General features: G+C 43.6%; 1 protein-coding gene across 7 annotated transcripts in view; it reads left to right on the top strand.

Moving 5' to 3' along the window:
* Positions 1-22,797, top strand: part of TBC1D32 (TBC1 domain family member 32) — an 851,129-nt gene that overhangs the window by 418,662 nt on the left and 409,670 nt on the right. For all 7 annotated transcript variants that reach the window (XR_010176059.1, XM_063917235.1, XM_063917238.1 and 4 more), the window contains 4 exons: positions 6,140-6,278; positions 10,073-10,160; positions 11,291-11,409; positions 13,045-13,164. Coding sequence is in view for 6 of the 7 variants with exons in the window: in XM_063917235.1 (XP_063773305.1) it covers positions 6,140-6,278; positions 10,073-10,160; positions 11,291-11,409; positions 13,045-13,164 (466 nt within the window). In the remaining variant the exon portion in view is untranslated. The remainder of the gene's footprint in view (positions 1-6,139; positions 6,279-10,072; positions 10,161-11,290; positions 11,410-13,044; positions 13,165-22,797) is intronic.

Raw genomic sequence — 22,797 nt, 5'->3', positions numbered from 1 at the left:
CACACACCACAATTTGTACAAAAAGTGTACCACCTACATTGTCGCAATACGTGTATGAGTCAGAGATAATAATCTAATGCTACAGTGTAATTTCACCAACAGTGTCGCACAGTACGTATATGAGTAGGAAATAAAATATATTACTGTGGTATCACCTTCACCCACAGTGTCACACAATAAGTGTATGAGTCTCAGATAATAATCTAACATTACGGTTTATTTTCACCAACAGTGTTGCACAATACGTGTATAAGCAGGAAATAAAATATATTACTGTGGTACCACTTTCACCCACAGCGAGTACGAAATAACAATATACTGCGGTCTGACTGGCAGTGTCACAGTACTTATGAAAATAAAATAAAAAATTGTATAGTACACTGGTGTACAGCACAAAAAAAATATATGTATTGTATACATATATTTTTATAATTTTTATTTTTAGGCTTTTTGGTTTTAGCTTTTATTATTTTAATTTTACACTGGGGTGGAGAACCTGGATGGACGGACAGATCACACCTTTCAGATACAGCAGACAGAGCACCCCGCTTGGACTGATACAGCAGGCTGAGCACCCCTGGACTGATACAGCAGACTGAGCACCCCTGGACTGATACAGCAGACTGAGCACCCCTGGACGGATACAGTAGGCAGGGCACCCCTGGACTGATACAGCAGACTGAGCACCCCTGGACTGATACAGCAGACTGAGCACCCCTGGACTGATACAGTAGGCAGGGCACCCCTGGACTGATATAGCAGACTGAGCACCCCTGGACTGATACAGCAGGCAGAGCACCCCTGGACTGACACAGCAGGCAGAGCACCCCTGGACTGATACAGCAGGCAGAGCACCCCTGGACTGATACAGCAGGCAGGGCACCCCTGGACTGATACAGCAGACTGAGCACCCCTGGATTGATGCAGCAGACAGAGCACCCCGCTTGGACTGATACAGCAGACTGAGCACCCCTGGACTGATACAGCAGACTGAGCACCCCTGGACTGATACAGCAGACTGAGCACCCCTGGACTGATACAGTAGGCAGGGCACCCCTGGACTGATACAGCAGACAGAGCACCCCTGGACTGATACAGCAGACTGAGCACCCCTGGACTGATACAGCAGACTGAGCACCCTTGGACTGATACAGCAGACTGAGCACCCCTGGACAGATACAGCAGACAGAGCACCCCACCTGGACTGATACAGCAGACTGAGCACCCCTGGACTGATACAGCAGACTGAGCACCCCTGGACTGATACAGCAGGCAGAGCACCCCTGGACTGATACAGCAGACTGAGCACCCCTGGACTGATACAGCAGGCAGAGCACCCCTGGACTGATACAGCAGACTGAGCACCCCTGTATTGATGCAGCAGACTGAGCACCCCTGGACTGATACAGCAGGCAGAGCACCCCTGGACTGATACAGCAGGCAGAGCACCCCTGGACTGATACAGCAGACTGAGCACCCCTGGACTGATACAGCAGACTGAGCACCCCTGGACTGATGCAGCAGACAGAGCACCCCTGGATTGATGCAGCAGACAGAGCACCCGCCCCATGCCAGACAACACAGTGCTGAGACTGACACGTCCGTCCAGTACACTCTCTCCACAGACGGAGTGAAGATGACGTTGATCACCGGGGACCGTTATAGAATCCAAAACCCGTGAGAATCCAACAGCGGGATCATGACATTTTCCCTCTTTTTGGGACTTGAGTCTAGTAGGAAACCCCCATGCCGGACTCGGATCGTGAAGTTCGGGTAGGAACCGGACCCGCCCATCTCTAGAATGTCATCATTTGGATAGCTATCAATGCATTGCTATTCTGCATGGTGCGAAAATTGACTCCCTTGAAAGATCTTCTAAAGTACTTCTCTGGATTATATATAAAAGAAGACATTTCAATTTTGGCATTTGTATTACAAATCCACGCAATACCATGTAAGCTTAGCTGTATTGTTTTCCTATCAAGTATTCTCTCCACCACTGCATTAAAAATCCACACAAATAATATAAGGAGAAAAAACTAATTACTTAACAGATTGTGCCTTGAATGCAAGCATAGAAATATTTAGATGGAAATTACAGCATGCCTAGATAAGACAGGAAATTACTTTTCTGCTGCAGCAGAAATGTTGATGTTATAAATATCTAATTTAAAACTGCGTTGAAAATGCTAATAGTAATCATAGCATAGGGGAAATTATTCTTGTCTTACTTGGCAAACATTACAAGTATGAGACTCTGTTATGGATTATTATATGCAGTACATGAATATGAAATTCTTTTTATCTTCTGGTGAAGCAGTGTAAACAACCCCCTCTATTATACTTTCTGAGTTTCCCTAAAAGGAAAAGCATACCTCAACTTTATCAGCCTTTTTTAGGTATGAATTGCTACTACAGTAGGTTGTACCTGCCTTTATTTTACAAAACTGATTGGTGGACAAAAATGTAACGGACATTACATGGATGTAAGCATAGCAGAATCACAAGAGATGAGAGATGGATTGCTAGGGAAAAACAGGTAAATAGAAGCTGGTAGAAAATGTAAACATCTGCTTATGATTTTTGTTGTTGATGTTAAATTCACTCTTTAAAGATTTGACCTTCCAATGTGTATTCAGAACACTGAAGGGGGGAAAAAAGAGTTGAGCTACTTGCGCTCCAATACATTTCCCTAAAAGTGTGCATGGTAGTCATTGGGGACTTATGCAGTGCAGAGGGTAGAATGCGAGCATACAGTATGTACAGTTTCATGGAATATGTGTAAAGAGGGATTATGCCTAAATGTGTTTTAGTGCCGTGTTTAGAGAATGTATTATAGATTTATTTGCAAAGGTTACAGCATAATTTTTTGCAGGGGAACTATTGTTTTTTGTTTTTTTTTTCAATTTATCAAACTTCACCCCCTTGATGGATAGTGACATCTGCAGATAGAATTAGCCATTATAACCTGTAAGCTAATTTTGCTAGGGTATATGCTGGAGCAGGATATTTGGATCCATCTCACGCAGCATTGACTTGCACATGCGTAGTTCAAAGGCTTTAAATGTACATTAGGCAAGGCAGGTCCAATCCTGGCTATAAACAGAGATAGCCACGCTCATCTATCCTTTGTGTGGTGTTTAGTGCGAAAAACTAGTCTTATTACATTTGCCTGCACCTTGTTGCAGTGTGGCGTATTCAGGGCCTAATTCAGATCTGTTAGCTCGCTAGCTATTTTTTTGCAGCGCAGCAATCAGATAGTCGCCGCCTATAGGGGAGTGTATTTTAGCTGTGCAAGTATGGGATCGCACGTGCTTCCGCCCTGTACAAAAACAGTTTGTGCAGTTTCTGAGTAGGTCTGACCTTACTCAGCCGTTGCGATCACAACAGCCTGTTCGAGGCCGGAATTGACGTCAGACACCCGCCCTGCAAACGCTTGGACACGCCTGCGTTTTTCCAGACACTCCCTGAAAACGGTCAGTTGCCAGCCACAAACGCCTTTTTCCTGTCAATCTCCTTGCGATCGGTTGTGCGAATGGATTCTTCGTTAAATCCACCGCACAGCGACGATCCACTTTGTACCCGTATGACGTGCCTGCGCATTGCAGTGCATACGCATGTGCAGTAGTGCCCAGATCACTACGCAGCGAAAAATGCTAGCCAGCGAACAGATCTGAATTAGGCCCTATATCACAGTGTAATTAATTGAGTCTCCAGCAGGTGCAATACTGGTGTTCGTCCACCAGATGTCGCTTGTGAAAACTACCATTGCACATGTGTGAAGTCAAACGACGCTTGTAAAGTAAAGTCAAACGACGCCTGCAGTTTAAGAAATACTTTTTTTTTTACATGATCCCTAGTAGAAATGTGAACAAAGAAAAAGATTTGCTCAGCATGTCTGATGCACACAAAGAAAAGCACAGTGCAAAGTTCTACACAGCTCTCTAAAAGAAAAAATAAATAAATACAATCAGCGATAGCTGGGGCACACAGCACTATAAAAAATATATTGCAATAAGCAACATCACTGTCACTGCAGGTGTCAGTCACCTGTCTCCATGGCTCTCTTGGCATAGTGGTATCCCCATAGTGGTGTCCCCATTTTACACAGTATTGCAGGCAAGTGTCCCCATTTTACATAGTATTGCAGGCAAGTGTCCCCATTTTACATAGTATTGCAGGCAAGTGTCCCCATTTTACATAGTATTGCAGGCAAGTGTCCCCATTTTACATAGTATTTCAGCAAAGAGTCCCAATTTTATACAGAGAGACTACTTACATACAGTATGAAGTGGCTCTTCCCGCTCTTCGGCCTGCACTGGCCGCCTCCGCCTTCCAGCTCGCTCCCCCTCCTCTTGTCAACGGTACTCCTGTTCGGGGGGCGGAGTTTCGCAGAATGACGCGATTGCGTCGTGACGTCACGACGCAACCGCGTCATTCTGCGAAACTCCGCCCCCGAACAGGAGTACTCGGGAAGGGGGAGGAGTGGGAAGAGGACCTGCAAAGTGCCGCTGCGGGCGCCCCGTGCGTTTGCACGGCTCGCCCGCCGCTAGAAACGGCACTGAATGTACTAATCGCCACCCAGCAGTGAAGCTGTGGATCCTCTTGCGCCTTATCACGCCTTACTTTGCCTACCTGCGCTATTTGTATGGCGCGACTAGGCTGGTTGTATGGTGCAGCAGCAGCAAGGATGAACTTGGCAACATCTGTAGTGATAAATACTGTATCATTTTATTATTTTTTATTATTGGTGCTATTGTCTCAACATATGTCCCTTAATAAATATGCCTTAAAGGGGAATGTTAATTTTTGGGCTGTAGTAATAATTAGGTTTTTAACAACCTTCTTGGCTGTCATCACTGATTTATTTATGTTTCAGAGCAACATAAAATCACAGATATTGATACACTTAAAACATATTTATATTGATAGTTGCAGATTTAATTTAGCTATCGTTTAGCATTTGTATTTTCTCAATTAATTTGGTTTCGGTCAGGTTTCTCTCTATGGAAAGCATTTTTATTTCTAGAAATATAACATAGATTCCCTCACTATGAATGGTTATGGTGTGGTATGTCATTATTGTTTGTCGTCATCATCTGGGAAGTTCTATAATGCTTTTTGCAGTGTGGTGAGGGTTGCAATTAATTGTCAAGAGAATATTTTCTCGTGTAATATTGGGTATGGGTCGACACCCATTGGTCGACAGTGAATAGGCCGACACTAGAAATTGGTCGACATGAACAAGGTCGACATGAGGTTTTTTTTTTTTTATAATTTTTTTGAACTTTTTCATATTTTACGATCCACGTGGACTATGATTGGGAACGGAAACTTGTGCCGAGTGCAGCGAGGCCCCGTGCCCGAAGCATGGCAAGCGAAGCGAGCCATGCGAGGGGACGTGGTGCACTAATTGGAATTCCCGGCCACTTTACAACACTAAAAAAGCATGAAAAACTCATGTCGACCTTTTTTTATTTCAACCTTGTTCATATCGACCTAATGGCCGTGTCGACCTATTTCTAGTGTCGACCTAGCCACGGTTGACCAATAGGTGTCAACCTAGACACTGTCGACCCTGAGTCCCATACCCGTAATATTGCATGTCACTGTATTATAGTATTAAAGCCGCATCTCTACGCTATTCTTGAATATACACACTTGAATGCCTGATATTCATCACAAAAGCTCCTGTTTTTGAGCTGGACACATATAATTCACATTATACACACTTTTGTGTGTGTTTGTTTTTCTTTCATGCATTTAATACACAAATGTGTCCTTATGTAATGTATCTTATTTAAAGAGTACACTAAGGGGCAGATTTATTAAGCCTGGAGAAGTGATAAAGCAGTGATACTGTATGTGGAAAGTGATAACGCACCAGCCAATCAGCTCCTAACTGTCAATTTACATTTTGGAGCTGATTGGCTGGTTTGTTATCACCTTGCACTTATCACTGCTTTATGACTTCTCCAGGCTTAATATATCTGCCCCTAAGATCCTTGCGAGTTGCTTAGTTAATGGTTGTTTGTGTTTGCCAACAAGTCTTGGTTGAAACATATGCTGGTGGTAGTTGTATCTCTAACCTTTCAAAACATGGATGCAATTTACTCCTTGATTTTGTTTTATTTTGTAGAATAGTATGGGAGGAATCATTGCTTGATAGCTTGTTGAACTTTGCTGCTACTCCAAGGGGACTTCTACTTCTCCAACAAACTGGAGCCATCAATGAATGTGTGACTTACATGTTTAGCCGATTTACAAAAAAACTCCAGGTAGGTTTACATTAAGAATATTATAGCACATGAAATATATGAATGGTTCATGTTTGTTTAAACTGATTATATATCTAGATAATTCACTGTGCCCGAATAATAACTGTACCTGCCCTCCGGCTCGAGGGTTTCCTACTAGACTCGGATCCCAAAACGAGGGAAAATTTCATGATCCCGCTGTTGGATTCTCACTGGTTTTGGATTCTGTAACGGTCCCCGGTGATCAACGCCATCTTCACTCCATCTGTGGAGAGTGTACTGGATGGACATGTCAGTGTCAGTACTGTGTTGTCTGGCGTGGGGCGGGTGCTCTGTCTGCTGTATCAGTCCAGGGATGAAGGATGACCCTTTTCCTATCCTTCACTGTCCAGTTCCTTTGGAGGTATTTTGCCCTATTTGCAGCAGATAGCAATAGAATGTGAAAAGACTTTCTGCTTCTGTAGCCCCTACAATGTAATGAGCAGTATATTGTTCATTGAGAGGCTCTGTATTGGTCCCTGATTCATATTATCCATAATTTGATGCACTGTTGCCAGTTTGTGAGACTGAACAAGTCTGTCCACTCAATGCTCTGCTTGGGCATCCAGTAGTGGTTTACAACTATAGACGTTGCATTCAGATCCAGTTTTTTCTCTACTGGTCGACTCTGTGTGCACTACCGCCCTCTGACAATTCACCAGTGTATAAGGTTTGCTAATGCTACAATCACCAACAATCACACTGCATTCAAAGTCCATCAGATGATGTCATTTACCCATTATTTCATAAGTGATGCACTTCAGTAGTCTCTGCATACCTTTGCCATTCCATTCATATAAAGATTCAGACATCCTGCTTAAGTATGATCTGCAGAATAGCTACTTGCATAAGATTGCCTTCTGGTGATAATAATTTGGCCACTCAGTGAATAAAACATAATCAGAATTGCAGACTTATTTTAAAGTTTAAAATAGCACACATCTAATACAACACACGTGAGAATGACAGTATACAGAACATTTTATTTTATGAAGGACAAACATGAACCCCAGTGTTAAGAACTAAATAATATGGTAGCAATAGGGCAAAAGATTCCAGGGTCCCAGACACCATGTGTCACGATCCTAGGCACGGCGATTCCCCAGATACGCCAATCTGCGAATCCCTGCCACGTGACACCTTTACTGGATACCTCAGCGCGTGTGTTAGTCTCACACAAAATCACTGCCACCAGCCAAAGTACAAACGTTTAGGGTATGACCCAAGGCAAACTAATGGCTTTTGCCTGCACCTGGAATTATTCATATTTTGGTAACGCCTCTTTAAGAGAGTTGGGTTGGATACACAACAGAAACCAGATCTAAAATTAGATTATTTAATTCAAGTAAAACACTTCAAAGCTTATGTTACAGAAAAAAGAAAGTTACAAGAATATAATGATTAAAAGTCAGTCACAACAGAGAGACAACTTCAAGAAAATAAAAATAGGAAGATAAAAACCCACCGATCCTAGCACGCATGCAGAGTAGAACAATGAGGTGAAGTGAAATATATCGGAACATTACAGAGCCCAGACTGTTCTCCTGACCCACTTCTTTGATAATGGACAATTTACACTCTGTGGGTCTCCTATTTAAAAAACATGCTGCCCCTTCAACCCCCCTCCCTCTGGAGTGTTACTGTTAACCCTTTCCAGATCAGAGTTAATTGTGTAAATTCAACTGTAACATGGGGTCTCTTGGTCATATACGCAGGGGCTGGCTAATTACTCTTCCCTTTCCTTTTGAAGATGGGCAATCAGATTTATCAATCATACTAAGACACTGTTATAGCTGGCTGAAGGAAGTTTTTAATCACCTTCCCTAGCTAGCATGTCTTTCTGGTCTCTCTGGTGACCCCCTGGGGTCAGGAAACAACCTGTTGGGAGATACACAAGCCAGTTGAGAAAACACATTTCAGGCCTGACCTGCATTTACTTTAAGATCTCAGCTCTGATTCTGGGATAAGTAAACTAAACTAAATTTCACACCTAAGCAGTCAGTGTGTCTCTGTGTTCTGTGGCTACAATGAAATGCCAGCAGATCAATCAAGCTCCAACCACTTAACATGCAAAGACAGTTATCACATACTGGTACATTGATACATCAATTGGAATAATACAAATTTCAATCATGCCCATTTCGATGTAACCCAGATGCATTGGCATCACATCCATTGATACGTCACTCGGATATCCTGGTGTCATCTATATTGATATCACACTACTAATTAACAGGCCTATTCCTACTTGAAATAGCCTGGATCATGACACCTCCCCCTTTAAGATCAGCATGGGAGCAGTGGCACATCAGACTGAAGTCTCCTATGACCTTTTCACACAGGATTTATACATAACCACACACAGGGCATTTGCAGACATTGGGGGTAATTCCAAGTTGATCGCAGCAGGAAATTTTTTAGCAGTTGGGCAAAACCATGTGCACTGCAGGGGAGGCAGATATAACATGTGCAGAGAGAGTTAGATTTGGGTGGGTTATTTTGTTTCTGTGCAGGGTAAATACTGGCTGCTTTATTTTTACACTGCAATTTAGATTGCAGATTGAACACACCACACCCAAATCTCTCTCTCTCTGCACATGTTATATCTGCCTCCCCTGCAGTGCACATGGTTTTGCCCAACTGCTAAAAAATTTCCTGCTGCGATCAACTTGGAATTACCCCCATTGATCAATACAGTATTATTTGCAGTTATGCACGTTCTGCCTTCAGAATGGTGTCCAATCATGACACCATGGACATATGGTTTGAAGACCTTAGCAGGGTACAACCATACTAATATGTGCAATGATATTCTAGAATTCGGATGGAGATTTGCACCAGTAAGTATTCTGACTTTTTCAAAATCTGTTGGGGCACAAGTGAAATAACACTGCAAACTCTTCATAGGTGATTATGTGGTCTCTTCATGAAGCAATGGAAAAAGCAGATAAGTGAGCCAGCAGAGAAGATGCCCAATGCAACCCTTCAGCTTTGAAGTAACATTTATCAAGTGCATATGAAAAAAATATATACATGGCAACTGATTGGTTGCCATGGGCAACTTCTCCACTGGCTCACTTCTCCACTCTTTTCGCTTCATGAATAGACCTATAAAATTTAACCAATGAAAGCTGTAAAATGTTACAGCGAACAAATTGTAACCAATTCAAGAGATGTTTTATAGAAATACTTAATTATTTAAGTCTAATGTCAGTGACAAGCGATGAAATTGTTTTTAAAGTAAGGAACAAGTTGATTACTGGCTTCATCTGTGGGTGGCACAAGCAATTGAACACCTTATGTTTCATTCAGAATCACTGTAGTGACCCCAAGCATTATGAAATGTATACAACTCAAAATTAAAACCAGAGCTATAGAGTCGGTACATCAAACCTTATGGGTCCTACACACCTGGCGATTGGCCGCCGAGGTACCCGACGGCCGATATGGCGGGGCCTCGCATCGTTCATCGTTGGTGCATACACACTGAAAGATATGAACGATATCTTGTTCTTTAGTGAATAAGAGCGTTCATATCTTTCAGTGTTATTGCGTAGTGTGTAGGGCCGATTAGACTCAGATTCCTCTCTGTCTCCGTGACTCAGACTCAATAGCCGTGATCAAAACATTTGAGACATATTTCATGAAGAAAAGGGATGCAATTAATGTTTTTATTTCACAACTAATGAAGTCCGATTATAACGTTGCTTGATTCTTTAAACATACACTTGATCATTTTGAAAAAATAGCAGATTGCAAAATAATTTTCATTGCAGGTTAGCAGAAGTGAAAAATTTGGTTATGGACTTATGGTTACACAAGTGGCAGCAATAGCCCCTGGTGCAGTAGCCCTGCAAAAGTCAGGTAAAAATGAATGTACCTAAAGTCAATTTTACTTCATATTATTTAAGTCTAAACTAATTGTAGATTTACATTTTTTATTTTTTAGTTTTATTTTCATAAAGTAATTGTCCTTGGTTGGGCTTGACAAAAGGTTGTCTTACTACTTTATATCACTCCCATGTTGGGGTGAAGGAATAAAATAGGGAAACCAAGATATAAGGTACTGTCACATGGATTTTTATACTTTTTACATTCCAGTATTTTTAGTGTCATTTCAGGCATACTCTCATTTAGCTTGTTAGCACTGATAAGTAAATATGAATATGAGACATGCTTACATGTGGATCCATGCTATACTTACTGGTGTTTGTTCTGTGACCATTGTACATCAGTGTGGTAGTGGTCACATGTCATTATTGATTACTAGAATACAGACGTACCCAGAATAAGTTACATTGCAATGGGCCTGATACAGACATGACTCAGAGAGCATCACTGTTGTGCGTATTTGGACGTACAGTAGCAGCAATGCTCAAATATTCTAATACAGCTGAAGGCGTCTATAGGAAAAAGACTCCACCTGCATACTCCACCTGCTTGCAGTGCTGTGTTTGAAGATGCAGCATCGGATCAACGTCACTACCAATGGCCGCGATGGTCACAGCTCTCGCCCATCTGAGCAAGTCCCAGCTTACGTAAAACGCCTTCCAACACACACAGTCTTTCCTCAGCACTCCTACAAAATAGGGGCAAACCCCACAGTTTTGTAGAATGGTTCCCGTTGCCATCCCCCGCAGGCCGCAGCATGTGGACAGTGAGTGATCACACAGGACTGGTTTTACATGTGTGCAGAATGGTTCTTGCGCATGAGTAGACACAAACATTTGAGATGTACGTAAACCATCAGGTTTCTATACATCGCTGAATCAGGCCCACTGTACGGAATGCTGAAAATGGACAAATGGCTTATTGCTGTTGGATTTAGTACCATGTTGGGAAGAAACTAAATAGTATTTTGTAACGTAATTTTGCAATGTAAATGAGATGTGTGAACTAGGAAAAGAACCAAAGTTCCCATGAAATATGAGCAAAGTAATAAAATAAACATTGAGTTATTGGTCTCTGTACATTTATGCCAGTGTTTCTTGTAGGCTTTATTCAGGCTTTTGTCACTGACTTGTGGGCTGCACTAGAATGTGGGAGAGATGATGTCAGGGCTTTTCATCCTAAGCCTACCCCCGTGGATCCCATAGACAGAAGCTGTCACAAGGTACATTGTCATTGTAACCAATGGAACTGTATTAGCAGTTATTTCTTATATTTATCCACTAAAGATCCAGCTGTCACTGTGTACATAGGACCTAAGTTAGAGATGTACGCTAAGATGTTGCAGCTATAGACTTGTATGCAGCGGATGTATGAAATATGCTAATTTGTATTGAGATGCCCACGGCCAGCTTTACGAGTCCCAACAGAGTCGGTTACAGATCAGTCGATTATTGAACTACTGAGTAGCCCTACTGTCGCATAGCATGGCCACAGGAAGTAAGATGATGGAGGCATTGTAGCTACATACTATACGTGATTGCAGTTGCAGGCTTAAACATGCTACAGGTTGAGTATCCCATATCCAAATATTCCGAAATACGGAATTTTTTGAGCGAGACTGAGATAGTGAAAACTTTGTTTTCTGATGGCTCAATGTACACAAACTTTGTTTAATACACAAAGTTATTAAAAATATTGTATTCAGTGACCTTCAGGCTGTATGTATAAAGTGTATATGAAACATAAATAAATTGTGTGAATGTACACACATTGTTTAATACACAACGTTATTAAAAATATTGGCTAAAATGACCTTCAGGCTGTGTATAAGGTGTGTATGAAACATAAATGTATTCTGTTCTTAGACTTGGGTCCCATAGCCATGATATCTCATTATGGGATGTAATTATTTCAAAATACGGAAAAATCCGATATCCAAAATACTTCTGGCCCCAAGCATTTTGGATAAGGGATACTCAACCTGTATTAAAATGGTGATGTCACACCTGCATTTTTTCAGTAACTTCCCATAACCGCTTCCAAATGGTCCCTATCAATCACTTTCCAAGTAAATCCTCTCTGCGACTGCCATCACAAGACCATCATGGCACATGCACAGTCAGACGATAATCGTTCAGCTCCCGTAAAAATCAGGTTTGTGTCTATCTCTGAATCAGACCAATAGTTCTGATTCATCTACAGATGTGTCGTCATACATCTAGCCTTAATGTGCAACGCAATGTGAGATGCCTGGTGTGAGTGAGCTGCCATGTTCAGTGCAACTCTGCTAACCTTGAGCATCTTTTATGCCACAATTATATTTTCATTGCAACGCAATGCTACTAGGAAGCACAGGGAAACTGTGCTGATTAATTTGATATATGACACTTGTATATCTGTGTGGGACTAAAGCGCCCTACACACTGGGCGACGGCAGCAATTTGGATGATGTTGGTTATCGTCAATTGTTTTGCATTGAAAAACGTTGGGAAACCAACAGTGGACGACCACAGTAACGCGCATCATTAATCGTTGGTGCCTACACACTAAACGATATGAACGATATATCGTTCATTTCTGAGCGATAGCATTCATATCACCCATCACCGTCGCCCAGTATGTAGGGCGCTTAAGTCTCTGAGTCATGCATACTAGTTGCATTGCATTTTAGGCAAAAAAGACACCCGGTGCTATAAGATTCTCATGTGACCTGGCTGAATGGCGTGACTGCAGGAAAGATGTTTGAGGACATATCTTTTTTTTTTTTTTATATATAGTTAATTGATTCAGGTGCTGCTCATTTATATGCTGCTATGTATAACACAACCTAATTTTGTGTAACATTTTGAATTTATAGTCTTTTCTAGCATTGGTGAACCTACTGTATTCCTACCCTGCTGTTTATGAGCTGCTTTGCAACCAAGAATTGCCATCAAAAGATGAATACTCTCTGCGTGAAGTCCCTACTTCCTTTGTTGTAAGTATTTTACACAAATGCCTATTTTTCAATATCCTTCCCCAAATTGTTATAATCATATACTAGTATATTTGTCTGTTAAAAAAATTGAATTGTACAAAATATTTAGTAAACAAAAGATTCAGAAGTCAATTTAATGAGATGCGAAGGGGACTTTTTGCCGTTGTAATGATGTGGAAACACTGCCAGTGGCCACACATCTCGCCACCCTTATAGCCCACTCTCACCCCGGACTTGTGGGTTTTTGGAGGCAGCGAACAAAAATATGCAAGTTCGGTGAGAATGTCGCATGTAATTGAATCTACCCCTTAGTGTTGGTGATAGATAAGTACTCTATCCAAGTCAAGTTGGTCATATTACATATATTTCTGCTGCGGGGTACACTGGGCTTCACAGGGAATAACATTGGGGGTGTAGAGTAGGATCTTGATCCGAGGCACCAACAGGCTCAAAGCTTTGACCTTCTTCGCAGAATGCCTAGCGCCGCCTCCTCTATAACCTCGCCTCCATGCACAGGAGCTCAGTTTTGTAGTTGGTGCCATGCAGTGAGCAGGCAAACAGGGGGGCTGCTCCAGCAGCCCTGAGAAGAAGATTTTAAAGAAAAATGAAGACTTCAAGGGCTGCAGCAGAGACACTGACTGTGTTAGATGTCAGTCAGACATCCCCTGCTGCAGCACCATCACCTCCCCCAGCTATTTTCCTTGATCGCATGGCTGCACTCAGGGAGGAGGTAAGTGGGTCCCCCCGGCGGGACCCACTGTAAATCGCGATCCCGCGCGGCCGGTGGGAGGGGAGACGGGCCACGCGCGCTGGCTTGGACACTGTGGTAGTACAGGGACCCCACTAGACCACCAGGGCAAGGGCACAGGTCAGTTTTCTCCGGCTGGGTCCACTGGTTATCCACAGGATAACAATGGGATATGATGGAGCGATAGCGGATTGGCACCAAACGATCACAAGCTTTCAGTCCTCCCAGGATGCAACGGGCCCATCCATATATCCCCGCCCACTGGCTCAGGCAAATCAGTTTTTTGTTTGGTGCGGCAGGAGCCTGACCATGGTCAGAGGGCTGCTGTTTCTTGGCAGCCCTAAGCTTTCTTATTTTATTTTTATAGTCGTACTATGGTTTTTGAGTGATCTTTCCTAACAGTGTCTTATATATATATTGGAAAGAGTCGCTCCAACAACTCTCCGCCGGGTCGCAACAACGCTTACCCACTGTACAGTGCTGTCTCGGCGGGCGTCTGTGTCGGATATACTAGCAGGTCCAGCAGACATTACCAGGCTGTGGCCAGAGCACGGGGAAGAAGGTAAGGCATCGGTTCCGCTTAGAAGGGGAGTACGGACATAGCCGCACTGTTTTGGGAGGAGACTACCAAGCAGCTGGCGCGCCGCCACCACAGGTGCTCCAGCGCTAGGCCTCAGGGATCAAAATGCACCAAGATTAGTATGAGGCTGTGATCCCTAGGGTTGATGTCAGTGGTGAGGAGTCAGACGCTCTCCTGGTCGTCCCTCCCCCCCGTTCATGACCAGTTTCCGTGCGTCTCCCACCATGAACTGATTGCCTCACTTCCGTCTCAGACGCTGCCACGAGGGGTCTCGGTCGCAGCATAGGCCGCTGCATCTGTATACACTAAGTTTACTGCTAGAGTTCAGGTTGCAGACGGGTGCGTCTGCATGCACTGGCGTTCACTGAGTGTCTGTGTCCACTAAAAAGTACCGGAGCGGCAGTGTACACTAGTAGCGTTAGGATCCACTCAGCGTTCGCGAACGAATTGATCGATCCTGGAAGTAGGGTGAGTCTCCCTGTATCCCACTCTACGGAGTAAGGGTTATACAGCACTAAATTTCTATCTACTTTTTTTAGTATGAATAGTTAACTTTAGTGCCTAATTGCATATGAGTCTGTGTACATTACTGTGGTTTTATTCGCAAATGCGTCTAAATACGTTAAATAACTGTATAGAACAGAATTCAGTAAATGTACTCCTACATACTTGAAATGTGTTCGTAGTTGATAATATGCTCATATGACTAATATGTAACGCGACTGACTGCTAGTGTGATTGCTGACCTTATATATGTTTGTCAGTGTCTCTTCTGAGCCTCAATGCTGGTGCTTGGGTTGGGGTCAGATTGATATCACTTTAATACATGTAAAGTGATTACAGTCACAGATTGTGTAGTATACTGTGTAAAGCTGATTATTTATCATGTCTAAGAGCGGCAAAGGTGACGAGGTTACATTAATAGTAACACCAACACTTATAACATGTTTATCCTGTAAGGTGGGGTTATCAGCTCAGCATCTGGCACATGATCAGTTATGTGCAAATTGTTTTGCGTTTCAGCAGATTGCAAGGCAGATCCCTGTTCAACTACAAATAGATCCACCTTGGGCTATGTTTGCACAAACCTTATCCAGTATAGCTGACAGGTTGGCCCCTACAGCTTCAACCTCAGGAATAGCGTATACTATTAACCTATACATGCAGCTCCCGTCTTATGGTATATCCCCAACAGCTTCTACAAATCAACAAGCTAATAAACCAAGGGTAAATATATCATCAGACTCATAGGCTACACAGGATGATACATCAGATGAGATAACTCCATTTACTCTACTTCACCATATGAAGAACTGGTAGAAGGTTTCAGCTCAGAGGATATAGCTGAGTTAATTGGAGCAATGACGGCTATTCTGTCTCTAGAGGATTCAGCAGAGCCAATAATAAAAACTAAAGCACCTGTGTTTAAACGTCCCAAAACAGTTAGGATTGAATTTCCAGGGTCAGAAGAACTGACGGAAATTATGGAGGAAGCTTGGAAAAAAATGGGATTCCTATTACCCTTTTCCAACTGGGGACTGTTTAAAAAGAGAAGTGCCTCCTAAGGTAGATACACACGTCATTCGATTAGTGCGAAAATCTATTTTGCCTTTACTATCAACGTCATTAAATGATGTCACAGACAGAAGAGTGGATGGGGTTTTGAAAAACATTTTTTCTCTGTCAGAGGCAGTCACTAGGCCAGATATGGCCTCGGCCTGGATGGCAAAGTCGGTAGCTGAATGGGCTTACGAACTGGAAAATGGGTTTTCAGCACCTACTAGGGAGCAGGGATCCCATATAGCTCATATGAAACAGGCTGCGCTATTTTTAGAAGAAGCAGCAATGGATATAGGTACAATTGCTTCCAAAGCATCAGCCTTAACGGTAGCTGCTAGCAGAGCAATTTGGCTGCGTACATGGAAAGCTGATTTAGGATCCAAGAAGGTTCTGGAAGCTTTGCCTTTTGTTGGAAATATTCTCTTTGGTAAGGAATTGACAGATATTCTGGAATCAGAAGCAGAGTCCAAGAAGGTCAGGTTTCCTGCCAGTTATAACCCTAGGCCTAGGGGTTCCGGATTTCGGCCATTTCGGTGGCAAGGTAAAACAAAAGGCAAAAATTGTTCTAAGCAGACCCAGTACAATAAGTCTGGTAAACCAAAGAATCAATGGGCCACCAGAGGGCCAGCTTCCAAACCAGAACAGAAGCCATCAGCCTGATGGTGCGGGCCTCCACCTGGGGGACCCCAAGTTAGGGGGCAGACTTCTTCAGTTTGCACACATATGGCATCAGTCGACAACAGATGCTTGGGTGCAAGAAGTGTTATCTCTGGGTTATGTTTTCCCTTTAAACAAGCAGCCTCCTCAAAGGTTTTTTTGCACCAGCCCGTCTCATATAGAGACGAAGGCCAGAGCATTGCAAGAAGCAGTTCAGAAATTGCTTCAGTCTGGGGTAATTATTCCAGTACCCCCGGCACAACGGGGGCAGGGTTTTTACTCCAACCTATTTTTGGTTCAGAAGCCAAATAGATCATTCCGGCCAATTCTCAATCTCAGAATGTTAAAGAATTACATTTGGGTCCCAGGGTTCCACATGGAGACGTTACGCTCCATAGTGTTGGCCATGGAACCAGGGGATTACATGGTATCTCTGGATATACAGGATGCTTACCTGCATGTGCCTATAGCATTGTCCCATCAGTGTTACCTCAGGTTCGCCATCCTCCAGCAACATTTTCAGTTCCAGGCCTTACCCTTTGGGTTAGCCACAGCCCCCAGAGTATTTACCAAGATCATGGTGGTTGTGGCTGCTTATCTCCGCAAACAGGGGATAAGGTTTTTCCATACCTCGATGATCTTTTAGTTCTGGCACAATCCCAGGAATTGCTCTTGAGCCATCTCCAACAGACAATGGGCCTAATTCTGAGTTGATCGCAGCATCAAATTTGTTAGCAGTTGGGCAAAACCATGTGCACTGCAGGGGGGGGCAGATGTAACATGTGCAGAGAGAGTTAGATTTGGGTGTGGCGTGTTCAAACTGAAATCTAAATTGCAGTGCAAAAATAAAGCAGCCAGTATTTACCCTGCACAGAAACAAAATAACCCACCTAAATCTAACTCTCTCTGCAAATGTTATATCTACCCCCCAGCAGTGCACATGGTTTTGCTCAATTGCTAACAAACTTGCTGCTGTGATCAACTCAGAATTACCCCCAATAGCTTGTCTACAGAAATACGGATGGCTCATAAATTGGGCAAAGTCGTCTCTGATTCAGTCACAACGGATGATTCACTTGGGGGCTGTATTGGATTCAAGTCTGCAGAAGATATTTTTGCTTCAGGAAAATATATCAAAGGTGCAGTTAATGACTCCGGAATTAATACACAGTCAGACAATATCAATCCACACAGCAATGCGAGTGATGGGGTTGATGGTGTCAACAATCGACATGGTGGAATGTGCAGAATTCCGCTCAAGACCTCTGCAGCATCTGATTCTGACCAGATGGAATGGAATGGAATACATCAGACAATAAAGAAACAAATGATGGTACTTCCAGTAAAGGTAAAAAGGTCATTAGCCTGGTGGCTACAGACATCCCATCTAAACAAAGGAAGACCCTTTTGGATATCAGATTGGGAGATCCTAACGCCGGATGCCAGCTTACAGGGCTGGGGAGCAGTGTCCGGAAGATTATGGTTCCAGGGACAATGAACCATAGATGAAAGTCGCATGCCAATAAACCTGTTGGAACTCCGGGCCATATACATGACACTGATTCAGGCAAAGGACATTCTGCAAGAATAACCAGTCCAGATCCGTTCAGACATTGCAACGGCAGTAGCGTACCTCAACCATCAGGGAGGAACTCGCAGCCAAAAAGCTATGAAGGAGGTAAATCACATACTAAGGTGGGCAGAACTCCATCTTCCAGCATTGTCCGCAGTGTTCGTTCCAGGAGTCCTAAACTGGGATGCGGACTTTCTCAGTCGAAACACCATTCAAGCAAGCGAATGGGCTCTACACCCAGAGGTCTTTCAGACTCTAGTAGACAAGTGGGGGTTGCCAGAGATAGACCTCATGGCATTCCTTCTGAACAACAAGGTTCTGGCATACCGGTCAAGAACAAAGGACCCCGGAGCGATCCTTGTGGACGCACTGTCAGTGATATGGGACTTTCATCTGGCATATCTGTTTCCTCCAATCCCCCTGCTACCCAGGGTGGTGAGAAAATAAAGCAAGCAAAGGGTGCCGTGATTCTGATAGCTCTGGCTTGGCCCAGAAGGCATTGGTACATAGATCTGCAGAGGATGTCGATGGATGCTCCAATTCTGCTCCCTCAACGTCCAGATCTACTGATGCAGGGTCCTTGTTATCACAGGCATCTGGATCAGCTGTCTTTGACGGCGTGGCTGTTTAAACTCTATCCTGAAGTCAAGAGGATTCTCACAGCAGGTAATTCAAACTATGCTCAGAGCAAGGAAATCCTCCTTAGCTCGCATTAATCACCGAATATGGCTAGCCTATATTCATTGGTGCAGTGAAAGAAGTATGGATCCAAAATCTTTCAGAGTATCCAGAATCTTAGATTTCCTTCAGGCAGGAATGAATAAGGGTTTGAAGGTGGCTTCCTTGAGAGTTCAAGTATCAGCATTAACTGTATGGTTTCAAAAGAAAATTGCTACTTTACAGGATGTGCGTACTTTTTTCCAGGGAGTGCTGCGCATTCAACCACCCTTTGTTCCTCCTGCAGTACCTTGGGATATAAGTCTGGTCCTCAAAGCCCTTCAGGGTGCTCCGTTTGAACCACTTAATAAAGTGGATCTTAAATGGTTGACAGCTAAAGTACTCTTTCTACCGACTATGACATCAGCTAGAAGAGTGTCAGATTTAGGAGCGCTGTCATGTAAGTCTCCTTTTCTGATTTTTTTATCCAGATCAGTGGCGCACCCAGGGGGGGTTCCGTTTTTTTTTTTTTTTTAGCTGTATGAGTATTATTAATGGCTGTCTAGCGTCCTCTGCAGCCTGCTGTCTTCCTGGTGGCACTTGTAAGTGCAATAAAAGTTTACTTTATTTTAATTATAGTACATATATATCCATTTGCATACATATATATACACATGTATATACATACATACATATAAACACACACACACATATGATAGATATATATATATATATATGCATGTGTATATATATGTGTACTGTATGTGTGTGGATATATATATATATATATATATACATACATGTTTAATATGCTATGTGTATGTGTGTGTGTATATATATATATATATATATATATATATATACACGGATAATATATGTGTAGATATGTATATATGTATATTTTATTTATATATATATATACACACACATACACACTAGTTTTACGGACCCAGCATATACTGGGTCACCTCAGTCCCCACCTCCGTGATTGGCTCCACCCAGTTCTGGAAACCCCCCCCATGCAAATCCTGCGTTTGCCACTGCAGATAAAGCAGTTCTCAGAACTAGGTCTGGTTATCTTCCTAAGGTGGTCTCTAAGTCTCACCTTAACAAAGAAATTGTAGTCTCGGCTTTCTAGGTGTCAGGACTTTCTGCGGGAGAAGCGTCGCTGGATGTAATCCGTGCATTAAGAATCTACGTGGATCGTACCAGTGCCATCAGAAAGACAGATTCTCTCTTCATTCTCTACAGATTTCACAAGAGGGTATGGCCTGCTACTAAACTGACGCTAGCAAGATGGCTTCGAATGACGATTTCAGAAGCATATTCTCAAGCTGATCTCCCTGTTCCGGCTAATGTCTCTGCTCACTCTACACGTAAGGTAGGTCCTTCATGGGAAGCACAACATGGTACTTCAGCAGAACAGATATGTAAGTCAGCCACATTGTCTTCCATTAACACATTCATTAGACATTATGCCTTGGATACTTTTGCCTCTCATGACGCTGAATTCGGGTGTAAGGTTCTCCTGTCTAATCAGGAGCGTCCCCACCACTAAAAATTGCTTTAAGAAATCCCATTGTTATCCTGTGGATAACCTGTGGACCCAGCCAGAGAAATATACGTTATGGTAAGAACTTACCGTTGATAATGGTATTTCTCCTATGTCCACAGGTTTCCACAGGGATCCCACCCTGACACACTTGATTTGAGAATCTTTATACTCACTAACCTCTTCCCTCTTTAATGGAAGGGTGTGCATGTGTGTTCTTCTCGCCTGAATAGGGTTCTACATAATGCACCTGCCTAAATGCTTTGGAATACAACTGATTTGACTGAGCCAGTGGGCGGGGATATATGGACGAGCCCGTTGCATCCTGGGATGCCAGAAAGCTTGTGATTGTTTGGTACCAATCCGCTGTCGCTCCATCATATCCCATTGTTATCCTGTGGAAACCTGTGGACATGGGAGAAATACCGTTATCAACTGTGAGTTCTTACCATAACGTATATTTCATTCCCGCCCTCTGCAGAGGTTAATCCTTGCCAAGTGGGACGGCCTGCCTCATCGGATCAAGATCAGGTCTCAAATGATCTCCTTGACTCCGGTGGTTCATCTGTCACTGAGCTGGTGGCTACAGGACCAAAAGTTGAGCAGGGGCCGTCCCTTCTGGATCTCCGACTGGTTCCTACTGACAACGGACACCAGTCTGCGGTGTTGGCGCAACACTCTCTTCAGGATCGGTGGACCAAGGAGGAATCTCTACTCCTAATAAACATTCTAGAATTGCGGGCAGTGTTCAGTGCGTTGACGCTTGCCCTGCCTCTGATACAGAACAGGCCTGTTCAAGTACAATCAGACAGCGCCACCACGGTGGCATACATAAATCATCAAGGCAGCACTCGAAGCTGCATGGCACTAACGGAAGTATCAAAAATCCTTTCTTGGGCGGAAACGCCATCTGCCAGAAATATCGGCGGTGTTCATTTCCGGAGTCCTCAACTGGGAAGCGGATTTCCTCAGTCGTCAGGACGTACATGCCAGAGAGTGGAGTCTTAATCCGGAAGTCTCTCAACTCCTAGTGGACAAGTGGGGCCTACCAGATGTTGACCTGATGGCGTCTCGACACAATCACAAGGTTCCGGTCTTCGGATCAAGGACAAGGTATCCTCAAGCAGCATTCGTGGACACACTAGCAATTCCATGGAACTTTCGGCTGCCATACGTGTTCCCTCCAGTGTCACTCCTGCCCAGGGTACTGCGGAAGTTCAAGCAAGAAGGAGGAATACTACTTCTAGTCACTCCAGCGTGGCCCAGATGTCCTCTTCTTCCTCAACGTCCAGATCTCCTCGTTCAGGGCCCCTGTGTTTACCCGGACCTGGCCAGACCGGCTTTGACGGCGTGGCTCTTGAAGCTTTACTCCTGAGGGCCAAAGGATTCTCCGAGGCGGTTATCCAAACTATGTTGAAGGCTTGCAAACCGGCTTCTGCACGGATTTATTACAGGGTCTAGAATTCTTACTTCACCTGGTGTGCTGCTAATAATTACGATGCATACAAATTCATAACTGCCAGACTTTTGGCTTTTCTACAACAAGGCCTAGACTTAGGCCTTCGTCTGGCCTCCCTCAAGGTTCATATTTCTACCTTGTCGGTGTGGTTTCAGAGGAAGATTGCGTCTATCCCTGACGTTCATACTTTCACTCAAGGCGTTTTACGGATTCAATCTCCTTATGTCCCTCCTGTGGCTCCATGGGATCTGCCTGTTGTCTTGAATGCCCTACAAGAGTCTCCATTTGAACCTCTTGAGTCTGTGGACCTTAAACATCTTATGGTTAAGGTCATGTTTCTGCTGGCTATTGCCTCTGCTAGGATGGTGTCGGACTTAGGAACTTTGTCCAGTCTTCCGCCCTTTCTGATTTTTCACTGTGACCAGGCAGTTCTTCGAGCTCACCCTGGTTATTTGCCTAAGGTGGTGTCATCTTTTCACCTTAACCAAGAGATCATGGTTCCGGCTTTTATCTCTTCTGGTTTGTCCTCCAAAGAGTGGTCTTTGGATGTGGTGCGGGCTCTCCGTATTTACTTGGAGAGGACTGCCTCTCTCGGGAGATCCGATACCCTTTTTGTACTTTTTGTTTTTCACAAACGTGGCTGGCCTGCGAATAAGCAAACATTGGCCAGATGGATTAGAATTGTGATTGCACAAGATTATGCACAGGCTGGTCTTCCAGCTCCTACTGCTATCATGCCCATTCTACTCTGTCTGTTTGACCTTCTTGGGCAGCTCGCCGAGGCGCGTCCGCTGAACAGTAGTGCAAGGCAGCTACGTGGTCCTCAGTGAACACATTCCTTAGATTT

This window comes from Pseudophryne corroboree, chromosome 4 (genome assembly GCF_028390025.1).
Source record: "Pseudophryne corroboree isolate aPseCor3 chromosome 4, aPseCor3.hap2, whole genome shotgun sequence".
Lineage (NCBI taxonomy): Eukaryota > Metazoa > Chordata > Amphibia > Anura > Myobatrachidae > Pseudophryne > Pseudophryne corroboree.
This window is presented reverse-complemented; position numbering and strand designations above follow the sequence as displayed.